This window comes from Ciconia boyciana, chromosome 3, assembly GCF_034638445.1.
Source record: "Ciconia boyciana chromosome 3, ASM3463844v1, whole genome shotgun sequence".
NCBI lineage: Eukaryota > Metazoa > Chordata > Aves > Ciconiiformes > Ciconiidae > Ciconia > Ciconia boyciana.
In genome coordinates, this window is record NC_132936.1 from 55,567,390 (window position 1) to 55,584,267 (window position 16,878).

The 16,878-nt window shown below is 38.3% G+C and overlaps 1 protein-coding gene across 2 annotated transcripts in view; it reads left to right on the forward strand.

Moving 5' to 3' along the window:
* NT5DC1 (5'-nucleotidase domain containing 1) overlaps window positions 1-16,878 on the forward strand; it is a 159,632-nt gene that overhangs the window by 110,399 nt on the left and 32,355 nt on the right. For both annotated transcript variants that reach the window (XM_072855723.1, XM_072855722.1), the window contains exon 8: window positions 1,138-1,235. In XM_072855723.1, the coding sequence (XP_072711824.1) occupies window positions 1,138-1,235 (98 nt within the window). The remainder of the gene's footprint in view (window positions 1-1,137; window positions 1,236-16,878) is intronic.

Genomic DNA, 16,878 nt, shown 5'->3' on the forward strand with positions numbered 1-16,878 from the left:
TTCCAATAATAAAAAAATAACCACTCTTTAAGCAACATTTGTCTAATTTTATATTTTAGTAACTTCAAAACTTGTAGGTAGGCATTGTTGTTATTTCTTGCTATAGTTCCCAGCTTGATGATGTATTAAGTGAGGTCTAATAGATTCCTTAAAATAAAGATGACCCTTGCTACAATAGGAATAACTGGCACCTCCAGAAATAGCCCATCTCATGGTAGGACAGGTGGCATGAATGTTTCCCAAGGTTGCCTGTTTTTCCTATTGGCTTTGTAATGTTACTGACTTGCATACAGGTCTTTAAAAAATACCTAAATATAAATAAGTCCCACTTATATACCATGTTCAAACATAAAATCCCATTTAAATTGAAGGGATTTCCACAGTTCAGATATTGATCTGTATTTTCTTGGACCTAATGATCTTTGAAAAACCTGAATTTAGTAGTGTGATTCATCTGGCAAATTAAAACTCTTACTTGGTAGGTGTTTATTTGTGAGCCACATGTCTAACCATCCTGTAACCAGCGGGGATTTAGTCAGAGCAGCCAGTGGAGTCTGAAGAAAGAGTTCAGCTAACAAAATGGCATTTCAACTTCAGGGTATGTGAAATCACCCTTCAAGACTTAATTGGCTGTATTAATTAGATCTCTGTTGACTACAGTGGCATCTTAGACAGCCATTAGGCCTGTGCATACATACAGTATGGATACCAACAATATAAGCACCTGCATTTAAGTGTCTTTAGTCTTCAGTTACTTCCTACCCCATCACTTGACTTCATGTATTCTGCTTTATAAAGAAAATCCCTCATTTACACCTTTCTATACTTGTCTATGCATATGTTGTCGCCTGAGATTAAAATACATCATCTGTCACATGTTCTCCTGAGATTTAAAAACTCCCTGGGCCAAGGAACATCTTTTTCCAAAGAATGAGTGGTCCTGAAGTTACAGCTCTGGGGGTTCTCAGCCAGCTGTCTTCTCACTTTTGACAGCCTCAGGAAAAGAAGGGCAGTAGTGACACTGAACAAGCATCGGAAAAAAGAAGTGTTTTGCTACTTTCTTAAGTCTTCAAGAGTATTTAGTGGCATCTTAGCTAATTTATTAGTTTAGCTAACTCAATTTCCTTTACTTTCTAGGAATGATTTTGAAGAGTATTTTGACATTGAGATTACAAATGCTTTGAAACCTGGTTTCTTCTCCCATACCCCAAACCAAAGACCTTTTCGAACTCTTGGTAAGTTGCAGTTGTGACTCCCTTCTCACCTGCTTACCTCTATCAAAAAAAAAAAAAAAAAAAAAAAAAAAGTGAGAGGACTGAACAACATATTTTGAAAATCTGGCACTGGGGGGAAAATGGACTCTACACAAGGCTCTTCCAGAGATATAGAGATATTAGTAAAAAAATCTCTTAAGACTGAGGAGCACTGAGAAATTAAGAATTACAGTGCTGAGAACAATGAAAAGGCAGAGCTGCAACAGTAATTAAAAATGGTATTGAGGCTCAGATATTGCATCATTAATGAAAAAGTAGGAACCCTTTATTGTGCTGACAAGGTCATACACAGAAAATGAAATTTAGTTCTGGGAAAAAACAGCAGAAATATTTCAAGAATTTAAAGGAAATTCAAAGAACAGTACAAATAAAATTGCAAGGCTGAAGGAAATTATTTATAATGGAAATCTGACAGTATTAAATGTGTGTACTTTGGCTAAATAATGACAAAGCAGACAAAAAGGAAGTGCCCCTGTACTCCCTTAATTTAATTAAAACAACCTGAAATGTTTGGCAGTGTTGTCCATTAGGTAATTAAGGTTGTAACAAAAGAGGTTTATAAGAGCAGTGTTCATAGAACTACAAATAACAATAGTAACATGGATGAAGACAGTTAATTTTTCCATATTTTGGTAAATACCCTTATGATTAACTGCTACCTGAAAATTAATCTTATATCCAAAATAGTGTAAGTCAGCATATATTGAACTGTATTTTAGCATTTTATGACAGGAAAGTCAGCTGTTCCAGACCAAAAGAAATTTTGCCTGTGGAACTTTTACAGTAAAACTAAAATGAGCAGCGGAAATATATATTGAAACTGCATTTTAATGTTTCACCAATTTATATAGGAAAATAAGTAAGAAATATCTTAAATGTGATTTTTAAAGGATTAGTTCACATAGGAAACTGCCAAGTTGACAATCTGAGAAAAAATAAGCTCAGAAGGGAAACTGAAACTATTTATATGGGGGGGGAGGGGGGGGGAGAGAAAAAACATAAAGGATTAAAAAGGCTCAGTTCTGCAAGCATTTTATTTAGTTTCATATAATGCAAACTGAAAATAAAATGTAATTCACTTTGGATATTTTTTAAACAATCAGATTAGCCTGACTTCCTAAGGAAATCCTGCTGTGTCCCTCTGTCAGTAGTCCAGCCAGCAACTTTTGAACCTGTTGGCCAGTTTCAGTAAATTTAAGAGACAGACAGAAAGCTCCAAGATATTTCAATAAGTTTTTTTGTGCAAACCAAAGCAGACCAGAGGAAAAAGACTTGAAATTACTGTCTCCATTGAGAAATATTTTGTAGCATTATCTTAATCACATTATTAGATTGTAAGTACCAATTTTCGTGAAGCTGTTTCTTTATCATGCGTTCAAACAGGAACAGCATTCCCTGGAGTCCTCTTACTGACTTACTGGTTTTCATTCACTTTATATTTTGGCATTGCAAAGAGGTTCAGGTGAGGGTTGATCACTCATTACACGAATACCTTATTAATACAGAAAAAAATGTAGTTTATGTTCTGGAGACCTGACTATCTAAATGGATAAGGGACACAAACATAACTAAAGCAATCATCAGATAAATATTTGGCTGAAACTACTAACTTGTGAGTGGACTTTTTAAAATATATTTATATTTGATTGACAGTAACTGGTTTCTTCTGAAAGACCATCCAGAACATTCAAAGCAAAGAGTTATATGTATAGGACAGGTTTTGAGAGACATATTTTGAAGTAGTGAAGAGCTCATTTAAGAGTATGTGAAGTTTAAACCCTCAAAACAGGAGCAATTATATGAGAAAATGTCCAAAATAATATATTTTTGTAATGTATCTTTTGCTGCTCTCCCTCCGTCTTCCTCACAACAAACATATAGCTTCAGGGTAGGCACTGATAGTTTCACAGAATCACAGAATCACAGAATCGTATAGGTTGGAAAAGACCTTTAAGATCATCAAGTCCAACTGTAAACCTAACACTACCAAGACCACCACTATACCATGTCCCTAAGCACCCCATCCAAACGTCTTTTAAATACTTCCAGGGATGGCAACTCAGCCACTTCCGTGGGCAGCCTGTTCCAATGCTTGATAACCCTTTCAGTGAAGTAAAATTTCCTAATATCCAGTCTAAACCTCCCCCAATCACCACAGCTACTCAATCACCGCAGCTACCAAGGAACACAGTTCATTTCTGAAACAGCATACGGTGGACCTGCTAATACATTGGGGGGTAGGGGCAGTTTTCCAGTTTCTAGAATCTTTTTAAGGCTTTCTTTCATATCAGAACCACTGAAAATTCAAAATTTCAGTTTCTAGTTTCTATCTTCCTTTTGCCACTATAGATTTCAGGAAGAAGAGTTGAGCCACTGTGCTTCAGATCCTCTCTTCTCTGAGAGCACTGGACATAATATATCAGGGAGACAAAATCTCCTTATTTTTGCTTTGAAATAGGAAAAAAACTAGAGGTGGACATCATAGTAAATATTTTCTTAAAGCACAAGGAGTAAACTGTTGTTAGTGTAATTTAGGGAAAAAAGCTCCAGTAAGTGAAACAAAGCTTGTTCCGTGAAGAAATTTGTTGCAGAAAATAAACTGAAGTAACTGCTTATCAATCCTATCCATTTCTCCAGGACTGAGTTTCAGCCATGTTCTTCCATCCATCAGTGGGTCTGAATTACAATATATTCCTAATAATACCGTATTCCCTTCTATTACAAGGGAATTGTCTTATAAATGGACTTAAGGCACAAAATATGGAATGTGTTCTTAATTTCAAACACCCCAAGTGTTGCATTGTGTACTGGAGCTAAATTTTATTTATATAAAACAGGATTTTTGCTGCAGATTTACTAAGGGAAAGGTTTTTAAGTTTACTAAAGAGAAGGATAAATTCTTTTCAGTGAATAATTTCAAAAAGGCGACTGTGTTCAGTAAACATTTGAAGGAGGACGAGAAACAGGACAAGATGACAAAGAAGGCATTGTCTAGAAATGTGATATCAGATAACTGCTCTACAGAAATATTTTTTCAGTAGACAAGTAATTTTAGAACTAATCCATTTAGAAACCATGAAAAATTATTTTAATTGCATAATTAAAAATGTATCACTGCTTCTTTTGAGTTTCAAGACATGCGTCATTTAAAGCAATGAAAACACTGTTTGAAATCTTAAAAGATTTGTATGACTGCTTTTTATTGAACTAGGGCACTGAAAAGCACAATAATTAATTATTTAATTTGTATAGTTTTCTTTTGAAGTGCCATTCTGTTAAATGGAGGAACAGTTTATACTTATCTTTCAGGTTTTAGAACAGCTACATTTATTTTTATCTGGCAAAACAGTTTTTATAGTTAGGGGTAGCAATAGTTTATGAGAACAGTGCTATACAAAAAAAACTTTACTCCCATAATACAAATACCCCATAATGTACTTGTTATTGACGAGGTTACATTTTCTTTTACACAGGGAAATTCTTTAAATGGTTCTTGAAAGTACTAATAGTATCTTGAGCAATTGGATCTAAGGATCAGGTCAAAAATGTTTGTGTAAATCCTATGTTAAGAATGTAGGATTTTCTTTGCTTTCAACAGCTACATCCAGCTTAAAATATCATTCCATGAAGGACTTGAAGGAATACGAATAGCAAATACAGTTGTGACTCATCTGATAATCTGCAGTACACCAAGATTTCTGTAACATTTGACAAGAGCTTTCCTTTTATCACATGACTTGTTAACGTATGTCATATTACTAGCCTGGCTGCCAGTTCTGGTCATTGTCAAATATATTTTTAGAATGCAGAATTAAAATAGGAATGCTAAAGATAACCCTAAGTTCCCTGAAAGCCTTCTGTAAGTCTGTGTGCATAGGCAATTCTCACTTGGTCCTAAGTAAGACTTTTATATCTTTTATTTCCAGCTCAGGAACAACTACGGTCTTTTTTGATCTGTGTTTTTGGTAAACTGAAAATGTGTTGCTGATTGTTCAGTGTCTGAATGTACAATGCATATTTAAGAGTGTATGTATACCTTCATATATATGTGTACATATATGTACAGGCCAAAAACAATCCTATATATGGTGTGCCAGTGGGTGCCATATTTCTGTGAGATTGTGTGCCCAGAGAAACAAACCCGCTCTCCTTCTCCTGCAGAGAGTCTCAGGTTTTCAAAGCTCACTTTCAATTGCACTTCCAGGCTGTCTGCCTTATTCCTGCACTTGAATGTCTGTCCAGCTTATGGTGCCTCCGCTACGTGATGTAGCCCTCAATTTAGGAAACTCTTTCAGTCCTCCAATTTTTTACAATTCTCTGGTAATTGCCATTTTAACGACTCACTGCAGAAGCTTTTTTCCTCCTTCAAGTCATTCTTCTCTAGGCTTCTCAATATACAGGAAAATGCTATAAACTGAAAGGACCAATTAGAAAAGAAAATAAGGGGACAGGATATAGAATTACATACTTCTAGGCTGAAGATTATTAGGGGCTGCAAGACTTCAGAAGAAGGAGATGATTCCATATCTGCTATTTAAGTTTTCTTCTGCCATCTTGTGCGACATCTGGGCTTGACTATTGCCAGAGATGGGATGCAGAACCGGGTGGAGAATCAGGGCTGATCCTATATAACTATTTTTATGCATTTATATTCTAAAGCCTGTTAGGCCTGAGGAGTGGGATCAGGAAGGGAGTGCCTTCATTTTCCTGGAAGTTAAATTTGTAAGCCATATAATCTCTTTTTAGGTCATTCTTTTTATTTGAGACTTCTGTCTTTACCTCCAGAAGAATACCAAAATAATACCCTGTAAATATTTTAAAGACCTTTAGTAAAACTGTGGAATACCAATTAAAAATGTGGAAATTTTGAAACGGATGATATTGCAGCATTACAAGGGAATATATAATTTAAATAGTTTTGCATTGTTCACTTATTTGAAGAATATAAATGCCATCTCTAGAAAATTCTGATTAAATTTTCAACCAAAACTCATTGAATTGAGTCTACAATATATCTCAGTTGCTATAATTGCTATGTAATAGGTATCTCAGTTGCTACCTCTACAGTGAAGGCTACCTTGATAAGAAAAAACTTTTTTTTTCTTTTACATCAGTCTATGAAACTCAAGAAAGCTTGTCTACTCTTTTTGGCTATGTTGGTTGTTCCAATCATCTCTTCTTACCAATCATCTTGTCTTGCTTTAGAACATCAGATCTTCATATTTAAATGTAGATTCAAATTTGAATTTAAAAATAGTTTTAGATTTAGCCTTTAGCTCATCACGGATACGACAGCACAACTGTTGGTGTTTTTATGCACAGACTTGACATTTGGCAGAGAGCTCACTCTTCCAGCAGGAACCTGGTCTTTTGCTGCACCTGTGAATCCTTACCCAAATGTATGGGTTGTGGTTCTCAGTCTGCAGAGACTGTCATTATTTTCCACAGATTTGGCCTGTACTGAACTCCTCCAGCCACAAGTCATTGCTGGGATTAAATAGGACTTTTTCTTCCATCATTTGATGTGGATCTCTGGTACATCTTTATCACTGAACACTGAATCTCAGATGCCCACTGCTCCCCGCATGAGGAGATGGGGGAAGGAAAATCTGGCATAAACGCAGAGGTGCACAAGGGCATGTGTGTGAGACAAAGATTAATATCAGAGTTGTTGGGGGAGCCGGGTGATGGGAAGAGAGACCACGGGAGGAGGCAGAGTAAGAGCAGAGCAGCACATGTAAACACACAGAGGAGAGAGATTTTACTCTGTGATGGGGTTTTCTGAATTTCAAGTCTTTGCTTTTTGAATTCTACCATTGCCTCAAGGAGGACTTTTGAAATAAGTCTAATGTGTCAAACAGGTAGCTTAAACTGATTTACCCATGTACTGCAGGGACTGGCGTTCCCAGCTTGCCCTCCAGCCACAGCAGGGGATGCCCTCCCAGAGGCTCTCTGGGCTCGGGAAGCATTTTGCGGGAAGCCCACAAAGGGCCTCTTTTCCCACTTCTCAGACGACATGAGCAGAATAACAACACAGAGGAGACCTGTGTAATCTATTCTTCCAATGATTTGGGGTGTTCCATTATTTAATGCAGCTGTGCTTGCTGCCATTCTTCTAGAGGTGGTGCCTCTTCATATCAGCCTGTCTGGAAATATTCTATAACACGAGGCTGCATAATAATGCATATTTGCTGACAGCTTGTGAAAGAGTGGCATATAAAGGTTGTACTGGCTGCAAACTGCATTATTCAGGAGGAATAAAGTCTGTAACTGTTTCCCATATGTCTTTAAAATTACTAAAATAAAATATCCCACATAAACATCCCACAGTGCCATATAGTCTGTGAAAGCAATGCAATTCTTTTCAAGGAAATCTTGTTTAGCAATTCTTTATAGTGTATTGGCATTGTTTTTCATGTATTTTCTGGCTATTTAGAAAAGAAAAAGAAGTGTTATAACTAACAAAGAATCGTATTTAGTACTCTAGTTTTCAAAACTAGATCTTTTTGTACCTCATGAGATCATGATGTTAAGATCAAGAGTCTCCTAACTCTTTAATATCAGAAACAGGTTCTGTATGTAGCTGGCAGTAGGAGGTCCACTGTTTTAAGGGATAAAGTATCTGGTTCTACACCCAAGCCACCAATGAGAAATAACTCCCTACTCTTATCTCAGCTAGAGGTATTCATTTTATCCATCATTTCTGGAGAAAGAGGAGTGTCTTTTTAAGCAACTAATTGGTATGGATAACGATACAGAAAGATCTTCATATTCAGTAATAGAACCTCACAATTTTTATTTTTTATTATGAAAACCCATGAGAATTATGGAAGTGCCTTATAAAGATGATTCCTTCAGCTGGCAGCCTCTTCGTCAGTATGGTCAATGCCTGATTCCACTTTCTGAAAAGCAGCTTGGGGTAGGCCAATAGGGCTGACAGTGGGACACACATACAAACAAATTTCATCTCATGTAACAGGGTTTGTTTTCATACAGATACTCATCATCCACGAAAGAAGCTCAGAGGGTGTTTCCAAAAATCTGCAGTGTCAGGTTCCTTGGCCGACTGTTTCACCTCCCAACCTTTATTTAAATGATCTTAGTCTAAAACTATTCCATTTGCACAGATATCAGCCACTCAACAGATTTTTTTCTGACAGTGTAAACAGCTGTCTTGGGGAATTCTCGTTTCCCAATATTGTTTATGTGCTGTAGACAAACATTTAAAAAATCAGCATATGTTACCTTGTAACCAAAGGGATTTACCAATTAATCTTTTTAAAGTTTGCTAGATAATACCTGTATGTAGTATGGAATCAACAGTTTGGGAATCATTTGAGAATAGAGGTGACCATTTCTTATCATGTCTTCAACATTTGTAATTAAGCCCTGGAATAGGTAAGATGGAAGACTGAAGTTAAAGGCCTCTTTTCTAACAGTTAACCTTTATTTCATGTTTGATAAACATAGTCTTAGCTGACAATAATAGCCTGGATTTTGTTTTTTACATGTTCAGTATGGTGGTCTAGGTGAAAGCATTTAAAACAGATGCAAAAACCAAAAAAAAGTTGGGCCAGCGCATACCCGCCTGCTTTTGCAGCGTAGGCTGTTGAAGTCACAGTACGTTTTTAACAGATGATAGCAAGATGTTGGCATAAAGCTTCATTTTTTGTGATAGTTTTCAAAGTCCTTGGCTACCATATTTGATCGTCATTGCCTCATAAAAACAAGTCTTTTGAAATTGAGGAAGTACTTTTTTATTACTAATTGGAAGTGTATCATTTATAACCCTGTTGTGAAATGATGCCAGGGGCCACTCTGCAGTTTGCACTGATGGTACATGTATCCACTCGTGCAATGACATAGTTAAGCTGCTGTAATTTCTGTAATTTGCCACTCTGTAGTAGTTAGGCTGTGTGGCAGCCAAAGAACAGGCAAGCCAAACGCTCCCTTACAGTACATCCTTTTAGGCAATCTCAGCAGAGAGGCCATTCCTTTCTCCTAGGGAGAGGAATGGAGCTTTTTTGTTTTGTTCTGTTTTTCTTGGAATGGGCCTTACTGATATTTGCTTCAGAAGTGTTGGGAGGCCAGATTTCCATTGCATCATTTAGACATACTCTCAACGATAACTGGTCTCACTCGGGCATTTTACAGCACATCAGAAGCTAGACGTTGAGTGGCCAAGTTCAGTTTCTGTTTCTACCAGGAGGGCACAGTGCTGGCATAATCACGGCAATTCACCGTAAACCTGGAGCTTTTCAGCTGATGGCCCCTCCTAACTGTCATGGGAGGTACCTGGTTATCAGCCAAGGCAGATGTTGGAAATTGGGTTGGGTTGCTGCTTCTTGAGCTCCTTTGGCCAATGCCTCAACCATATTAGCCAGAGGAGCTACCAGGACACAGGCTAATTCTTTAACATTTAGTCTGTTTTCCTAAACATTGAGGCTTATGCAATCACATGGCTTGTGTGAGTAGGAATTTCTGCACATCCCCTACTGCAAACCTCTATCAGTAATGCAATTTCAGCCACATTTCAGTGTGGCCTAGTATTCTCAGAGATATTACAGCCTCTACAGGCTGGAGAGGAAAAAATGAGTCTGTCCCTGCCAGCTCAGAGAAAGGCTGCAGTGTAAGATTACCCTTATTAGATACTGGAGTATCCACCCAGGACAGCCTGGCCACAAATGACCCAGCTACCAGAAGATCCATGAGAGTTTGTACCCTATTAGACATTCAGTGAATCCAAGTGCAAGACACAACTTCATAGGAAGATAGGCCCCATTATTTCTACTGTTGTTCATAAACAAATCCTTGTTTATTAAAAAAAAAAAAAAAAAAAAGAAAAAATTATATAGTCTTTGAAGTATGGCATCTGTTTGTTTCTGAGTATCAAGATGAATGCTGAACTGTGGATGCATTCTCCAATGCCTATCCTTCTTTAAAAGCAAAAACTAAAGTAAATGTGTCAAGCAAAGTTCTTTATATGTTTGCATAGTGTTCAAAGTACCTCAGAGGATAAAAGGAATAAGAAGTTATTCATCCAAAAATCAAAACAGTGAAAAACTGCAAAGTGCTTCTGCATAAAGACAGCAGGGGTTGCTTCAGCTGATTACCTTTGATATTAAATAGCGTGTTTGGCACAAAGCTGATAAGAATATTACAGAAAGCTAGTTCAAAGAAGCTAAAGCTGCTGCTTTCAAAAGCTGGATATCAACAATATTCCTTTTGTTAAAACTGGAAAACATGTTTAGCATAATTGCCAAGTACTCCAAAACCAGAATTCTTTGTGTATGGAAAGTGTATTTTCATTTTCAAAAGGAGTTGCAGTAACTAACACTACTGCAAAATCCTAGTTATTGATTATATTACGTTATATTCAAGGCCTGGATAAAACTCAAAACCCAATTCTGTAAGGTATTGTGCAAGCACATGATAAGAGTCAGTCTCTGTGTACAAGAAGCCCATAGGCAGACCAGATAAACAGATGGTAAAATAACAAAAGCACTGGCTTTTCTGTTAGAGCCAAGGAACTGAAACACCGAGAGGTTGAGTGACTAACCCATAATCATATCTCTGGCAGATCTGCGTATTTAACTAAGATTTCTAATGTCCTAATCTGGAAGCAGTGAAGAACTGTAAACTATGTTTGCATAAGGACTCCATGAGAGTCTTGACTGTGAAAATCCTTTTAGCCCTTTCCAAAGATTTATCATAACGTGGAAATTAAGATAATGTAATTGCAATTAATTCTGCTGGATTTACTTTTTATGGTTCAGTGATATATCCTTTATAAGTTTAAGGAATTGGACCTTGAAACTTGATGTGTTCTACACTGAAATTATTCAAATTATTCAATAATTATTTCAAATGATTGAAAGCAGTAAGCTAGAGTAGTTGTTTGTTTTGGAAGACAGTTCCATACCAATGATTTCTTAAAATTGGTTGTCAGTTATCAGGTCATGTTTATGTTTAATTCCAATGGAAGAAACTTTCTTCATAGAGAAGCACATCAAATGCCTTCTTAATATGGTGAATTATTTTAAGTTTTCCAAGCCTGTTTACTTAGAAGTAGTCTATCTAAAAACCTATTTCTGTGAAATAGGTTGCAAAATCTGTAAGTCATGATGATGCTTTAAATGTAGTTGCCAAAGAGGTGACATCAGGATTTAAAAGTAACATTTGTTTTAACAACAATATTTAGTAACTACATAAACTGCAGATAAAGAGAGTTAACTATAGTAGCTATATATAATTCCATTTAAACTTATAGACCATGTGATTGGGAGGTCATTAAAAGTCAGGATGTATAGAAAATCCTCAATCATATTTTTGTGACCACCTTCTGGTGTTGCTATTTTCTTTTCTTTTATTTCAGGATATTAGCAGAGAATGCAACTGTGATACAGTCTGATCTGGATTGTACCTGCAGTACCAGAGACATAGGGCACAAAAGCTCCCACAGTTAGGAAGCCTTATTCATCCAAAAAATGCAGCTTGTTTTTACAGCAGAATGAGCTGCTAAGGGCCTGTAAACCCCATCCTCTCTCTGTAGTAAGTCCCCACAGAACTTGAATTGCCATATCCTAGTCTGTGTTTTCAAAACCAAAGCCAAAATACCTAAATGACCAGTTTGTATTCCAGACAAAACTGTTCAGCAAACAGACTCCTCTGGCTTAAGGGAATTCTCCTCCAACACATGAAAAGATTATTAAGAGGAGATGATTTTTTCCTCCACAGTCCCTGAGAAAACACAGCCAAACAGTATGCAAGATTTAGAAGCAAAGCGGTCAGCACTCAACATAGATCACATTTATAGTGTGATAATACTGTAACAATATGTGATGCTGAAAAAGACTTGGGATTTAGGGAAGATTTCTCACTGACGTGAAGACCCAATTCTGTGTGGAAGACAAAAGCAAATGCACATCTTCCATACACGAGCAAGACTTGCAACACTAACTCTCGTTGCAGCATTAGTAAGACCCTTTCTGAAATAATACCTTCAGTTCTCATGTTCCTTCAGTTCTCTTCCATAGAAATGCTGAAAGTTTGAAAGGGTTGGCTAAGCAATTGTGTCTGAGGGACATGTAAGCTCACTTAATTTAATTTATTGAAGAGAACATTAAGATGTAGTCTTAATGATGAAGTAGTTTGTGGCTCCTTTACATTGGATGCATGGGAGCTCAGACTAGTATAACATAATACCTGAAGAATGTCTAGGATTTATTTATACAGATAATTCAATATCCAGAATTCTAGACTAGAAGGTTTTTTTAATATTGCTTCTGGTTATATGAAATATTTCTTTTCACCTTCATTCTATTCCCCAGAACACATAAGAGTGTCTACTCATGACTGGGGGGAAAGAGCTAAATTGGAAATAGCAAAAGACTGAAAGGAACACTAGGGGAACAAACCATGCACAAGTCAGCAGCTGTTTTGGCATTTAGAGAATGCATATTTCCTTTTGATCTGTTTTGTGCATTTTTAATATAAGATGGTGAAACAGATACATTTTATTTTGTCCATGGAATAATAAAGGTCCCACTGGAAAGCTTATTAACTCATGCAGATCATTACCAGACTCTTCTGCTGTTTATAAGTACGATGTTACACCCTTGGTAGCTTAGTTCAAAACCTGGCTTCTCTTCTTGCCAAGCCTGTATCAGAGAAATGGATAGTGTTCAGAAACTGATTTTTTACATTGAGTTGCAAGCCCCTCCCTTAAACAAAAATTGACTCACAACTACATTGTAAGGGTGATGCCATATGTCAAAAATTACAGAGTTCTATTTTGAAATAAATAAGCACCAGGAATGGATAAAGAAACCACAGTGTGTAGAAGCTACTCTGGCTATCTATCATTTGGTATTACTCAGATGACTCCCATTATGGGCAATGAGAAGCTAGCCAACGCGGTCAGTGGAGGGCTCTACAGCTGCCCAAACGGCAGTGCCTACGCTGTACTCTACAGAATACGTTGGCCCCATTGACTCAGTGCTGCAATCTGCAGTGGCTGTGCTTCCTATTGTAGAGCCTTTACATTATGTTTCTGCATCTGGGGCTGAATCCCAGCCATTATAGGCCTCCAGTGCTAATCGCGAGCCCCAGGGAACCCAAAGACAGGTCTTGCAGAATTGGCACAGGGCTTAGGGAAGACCCATTCCTTCCCAGCTTACAATTGGACTAAGGTGCCGGAGGAACTTAGGGCATCTCAAATGTCTCTAGGCACCAGTATATTAGCAACTGTATAGAACCAGGCTACCTGCTGAGTAGAAAGCTGCAATCTGTGCAGGTCTACTCCTATGCCTACAGCAGCCAAGGTCTGGCTGCCTGCAGGATGGATCAATACAAGTTTGTAAACTTTATCACTCCACTAAGATTCAGTGCAAACCTGTGTGAATTAGGTTGGCAGACATTTAGTTTAAACTTCACATTATAGTTCTTAAACAGCTGTCAAAATCCACAAGGAATTTCCAGAAGAAAGAAAGATTGCCTACGTCATGGGGGGACTTATCAGTATGACTTTGCAGGGAAAAATCATTCCTTGCATAGATCACGTGCAATACGTGATAGAAATTGGGGGGGTTATTCATCTTTCTTCTCTGTTTAATTGGTTTCTTCTGTAGGATTCAAATATAAGTAGATTATTAGACAGAGAACTTCATAGTTACCCTGTGATTTGATTTTTAATTAATTTGGAAATTGGGATTGAGGCAGTTTGTAGTAAAGCAAAAATAGAGAGTTGTGTATGGTACATTCCTGGCAGAATGAGGGCTGGCAACCACGGCAGAAAGCTTCCCTTCAGCATAGTTTCCATGAATCTTTATGTGCTGGTTTTCATTAGGGAGCTTTAGAGTTCTCTTGTGTGTTCTTCCAAAATGTCACGCTTTTATTAAGGTTAGTCTGTAGAATGGTTTTTCACAGAAAGCACATGTTGATTTTTGTACTGCAGGCATCAGATCTGCTGTTGGAAGTAAGTAATGAAGGGCACTGGTTAGGAAGCCCTAGAAATGAGCTGAGAACATGAGGAGGAATCATGACCAAAGCCTCGGCTGAGATCTGGTTCACTTTGATATGACAGTGAATCTCTGCCTCAGTTTGCCAGTTTCTAAATACCAAGGCTTACCTAATGTTTATGAAGCACCCGGCAGAACTGCAAAGCAGTAAGTGGCAGAGGAGAGCTGCAACAAATAACACGTGTGGATTTATTGCACATGGGGGAAATCTCAGGTGGGTAGAGAGTTACCTAGTTCAGGAGCAGCTCTGCATCTCCCACCCAATACAGGGAAATAAAAGGTCAGAGAACACAAAACCGGACATTTCTTGGCTGGCAAGCGATGGCGGGACACTGCATTGCTTAGATGAGTAGCAAGTCTTCTGCAGCTGATGTTCAGAAGAGGATTACTTCTTGCAAGCTGAAAGCTCAGGAAAAAGTAAAAGTGATGTACCATCTTCTTCCTCGCTCTCTTTGTTCTTCAATCTTTCTTTATTATTCACGCAGGACTCCAGATGTCGTAAACTTCAATATGTATGTTGCATGTTTTTCTAGGTAGAGTTAGCGACCCCAGGACTTTTTCTCTTCATTAGTAAACACGTTCATTCTAACCTGATTCTTATCTTCTGTGAAACCACTTTATATATTATTACTGTCCACAGATCCCAGGTGTCTCTGTGATACTGCCAGACTAAGGCTGAGCCTTCCAAGATGATTATTTATTCTGGAATAATAGTAGCAAGAGATTTTATCTGTGAAATTCCTGCATACGGAGATCTGGCACAATGATCTTGGTTCTGAGAAACAAGGTAAAGCGCATTTTCATATAGACACTACGTGGTTTTGCAAACCACACGAAATGCACAGATAAGGAACTGGAAATGTGTTATAGGAAGTGTCACAGGGATAATTTCTCCTTTACTTCTTCAAAAAACTCATTACTACAAATCTTTCGTGTTGGTCTTCCCATCAAAGAGTAACTAAACGTACTTTGCCAGAAAGGAATAGTTTCCATTTTTCCTTGCCATCTCCAGCCCGGTTACATTGTTCTGAGATTTACAGTGACTGTTTCACACATAAAAACTTTTCCTCTTTGTGAGAACATAAATTTCCTATTGTTTTTCACTTTGTTTATTAAATATGAAGTTCTACTATATCTCAACAGATCTATCAGGAACAGGGTTTCTCGTTCTTTTTCATTCTGGTATTCCCTGGCACGCCTGGCCCCATAGCAGACCTTAAAAAGCATCCGAAGCCTCTGCCAGTTGTTCTAACCCTGTCACGTTCTTTGTCCCTCCTTTGAATTCATCCATGACTGTGGTCCACAGGGCTATGAAATTGTCCCCAGACCTCAAGACTGAACTTGCCATCACCTCTCTGTCTTCTGTCACACACACACGCCTTGTCTTTCCCTTCTACTCCCCGTCTGCCACAGGCTGTAAGTCTCAACAGGGAGCTTGGTGGGCACACCCTACATAGACAGGAGCTGCAAAGGGGCAGGAGAGGCACAAAGCAATGGAAAGAAGATGAAAATATTTCTTAGTTTCTCTGGCCCCCAGGAGAAGTTTTCCTGCTGTCTCTCATCTCTGCATTCATGGCCTCAGCAACATCACAGCGCAGTTATTTGTTCTTTTATCCAGTCTACATAAATCCAGTTCTACCTCTCTCGTCTTCACCTCACTTTGCCCTCCAAAGCCACTTAAACGGATGTTGTTGCCACTATACCGAAATACTTCATGAACCCTAATGTATTTACACATATAGGAGTTGTGATATATGGGAGCTTTAACACTTCTATTTACACACAAAGCACCCGAGGTCAGGTAGGAAATCTGCGGCAAAACTGGTGACTCCCTATCCCAAAAGCCAGAGTAATCCAGACCAAACTATGGGTGCAGCATCCTCCCCCTCGTGCAGCCAACCACGGTCCCCCAAGCGTTAGCTGCATTAGGATGCTTTTTCCCTGCTGCACCCCCAAGGACAAGCACCCTTCCCAAGGACATCCTCGGGCACGGCTCCCCCACACCTCTCAGCAAGGCACGTGCCCAAGGAGCTGGCTGTGGCTTGGCCATCCTGCTCCCCTGCTGGCCCATGCTCCAGCACACCCATGGTCTGGGGAGGTTCCCTAGTTTATGTTCTCCTCTTACTCCTGTTTAGCTGTAACTTGTAGTGCCACCTAATTACTCACCAGCACAACTCCAAACAATTTTCTTTCTTTATCACTTTCTGTTAAAGACTTTCTGTGATGGACCCTAATGTGCACGTTCCTCATGGCAAGGGTGCACTGCCCAACTCCAAATTTTTTAAGGGTTGTTGGTTTTTTTCTAGAAGGGATAGTAATAATATAAATGCAGTAGCGAATATAGTAAAAGCATGTGAGGGTCCTCCTTATTGCAATAAAATTGCAAAATCTGCATTGGGATTCATTTATGATACATGAACAGACATAAGTCTCCAAGGGGAGATTCTCTGAAGCTAAAATCAGTGTTAGGTCCTGAACTGTCTTTTGGTGCTTCTTGAACATTTTCTTGAGCAAAGGGAAACAAAATATAAGGCAGAAAATGTACCAGGCAAAAAAAGTCTATTTGCTACTGAACAAGACCACCC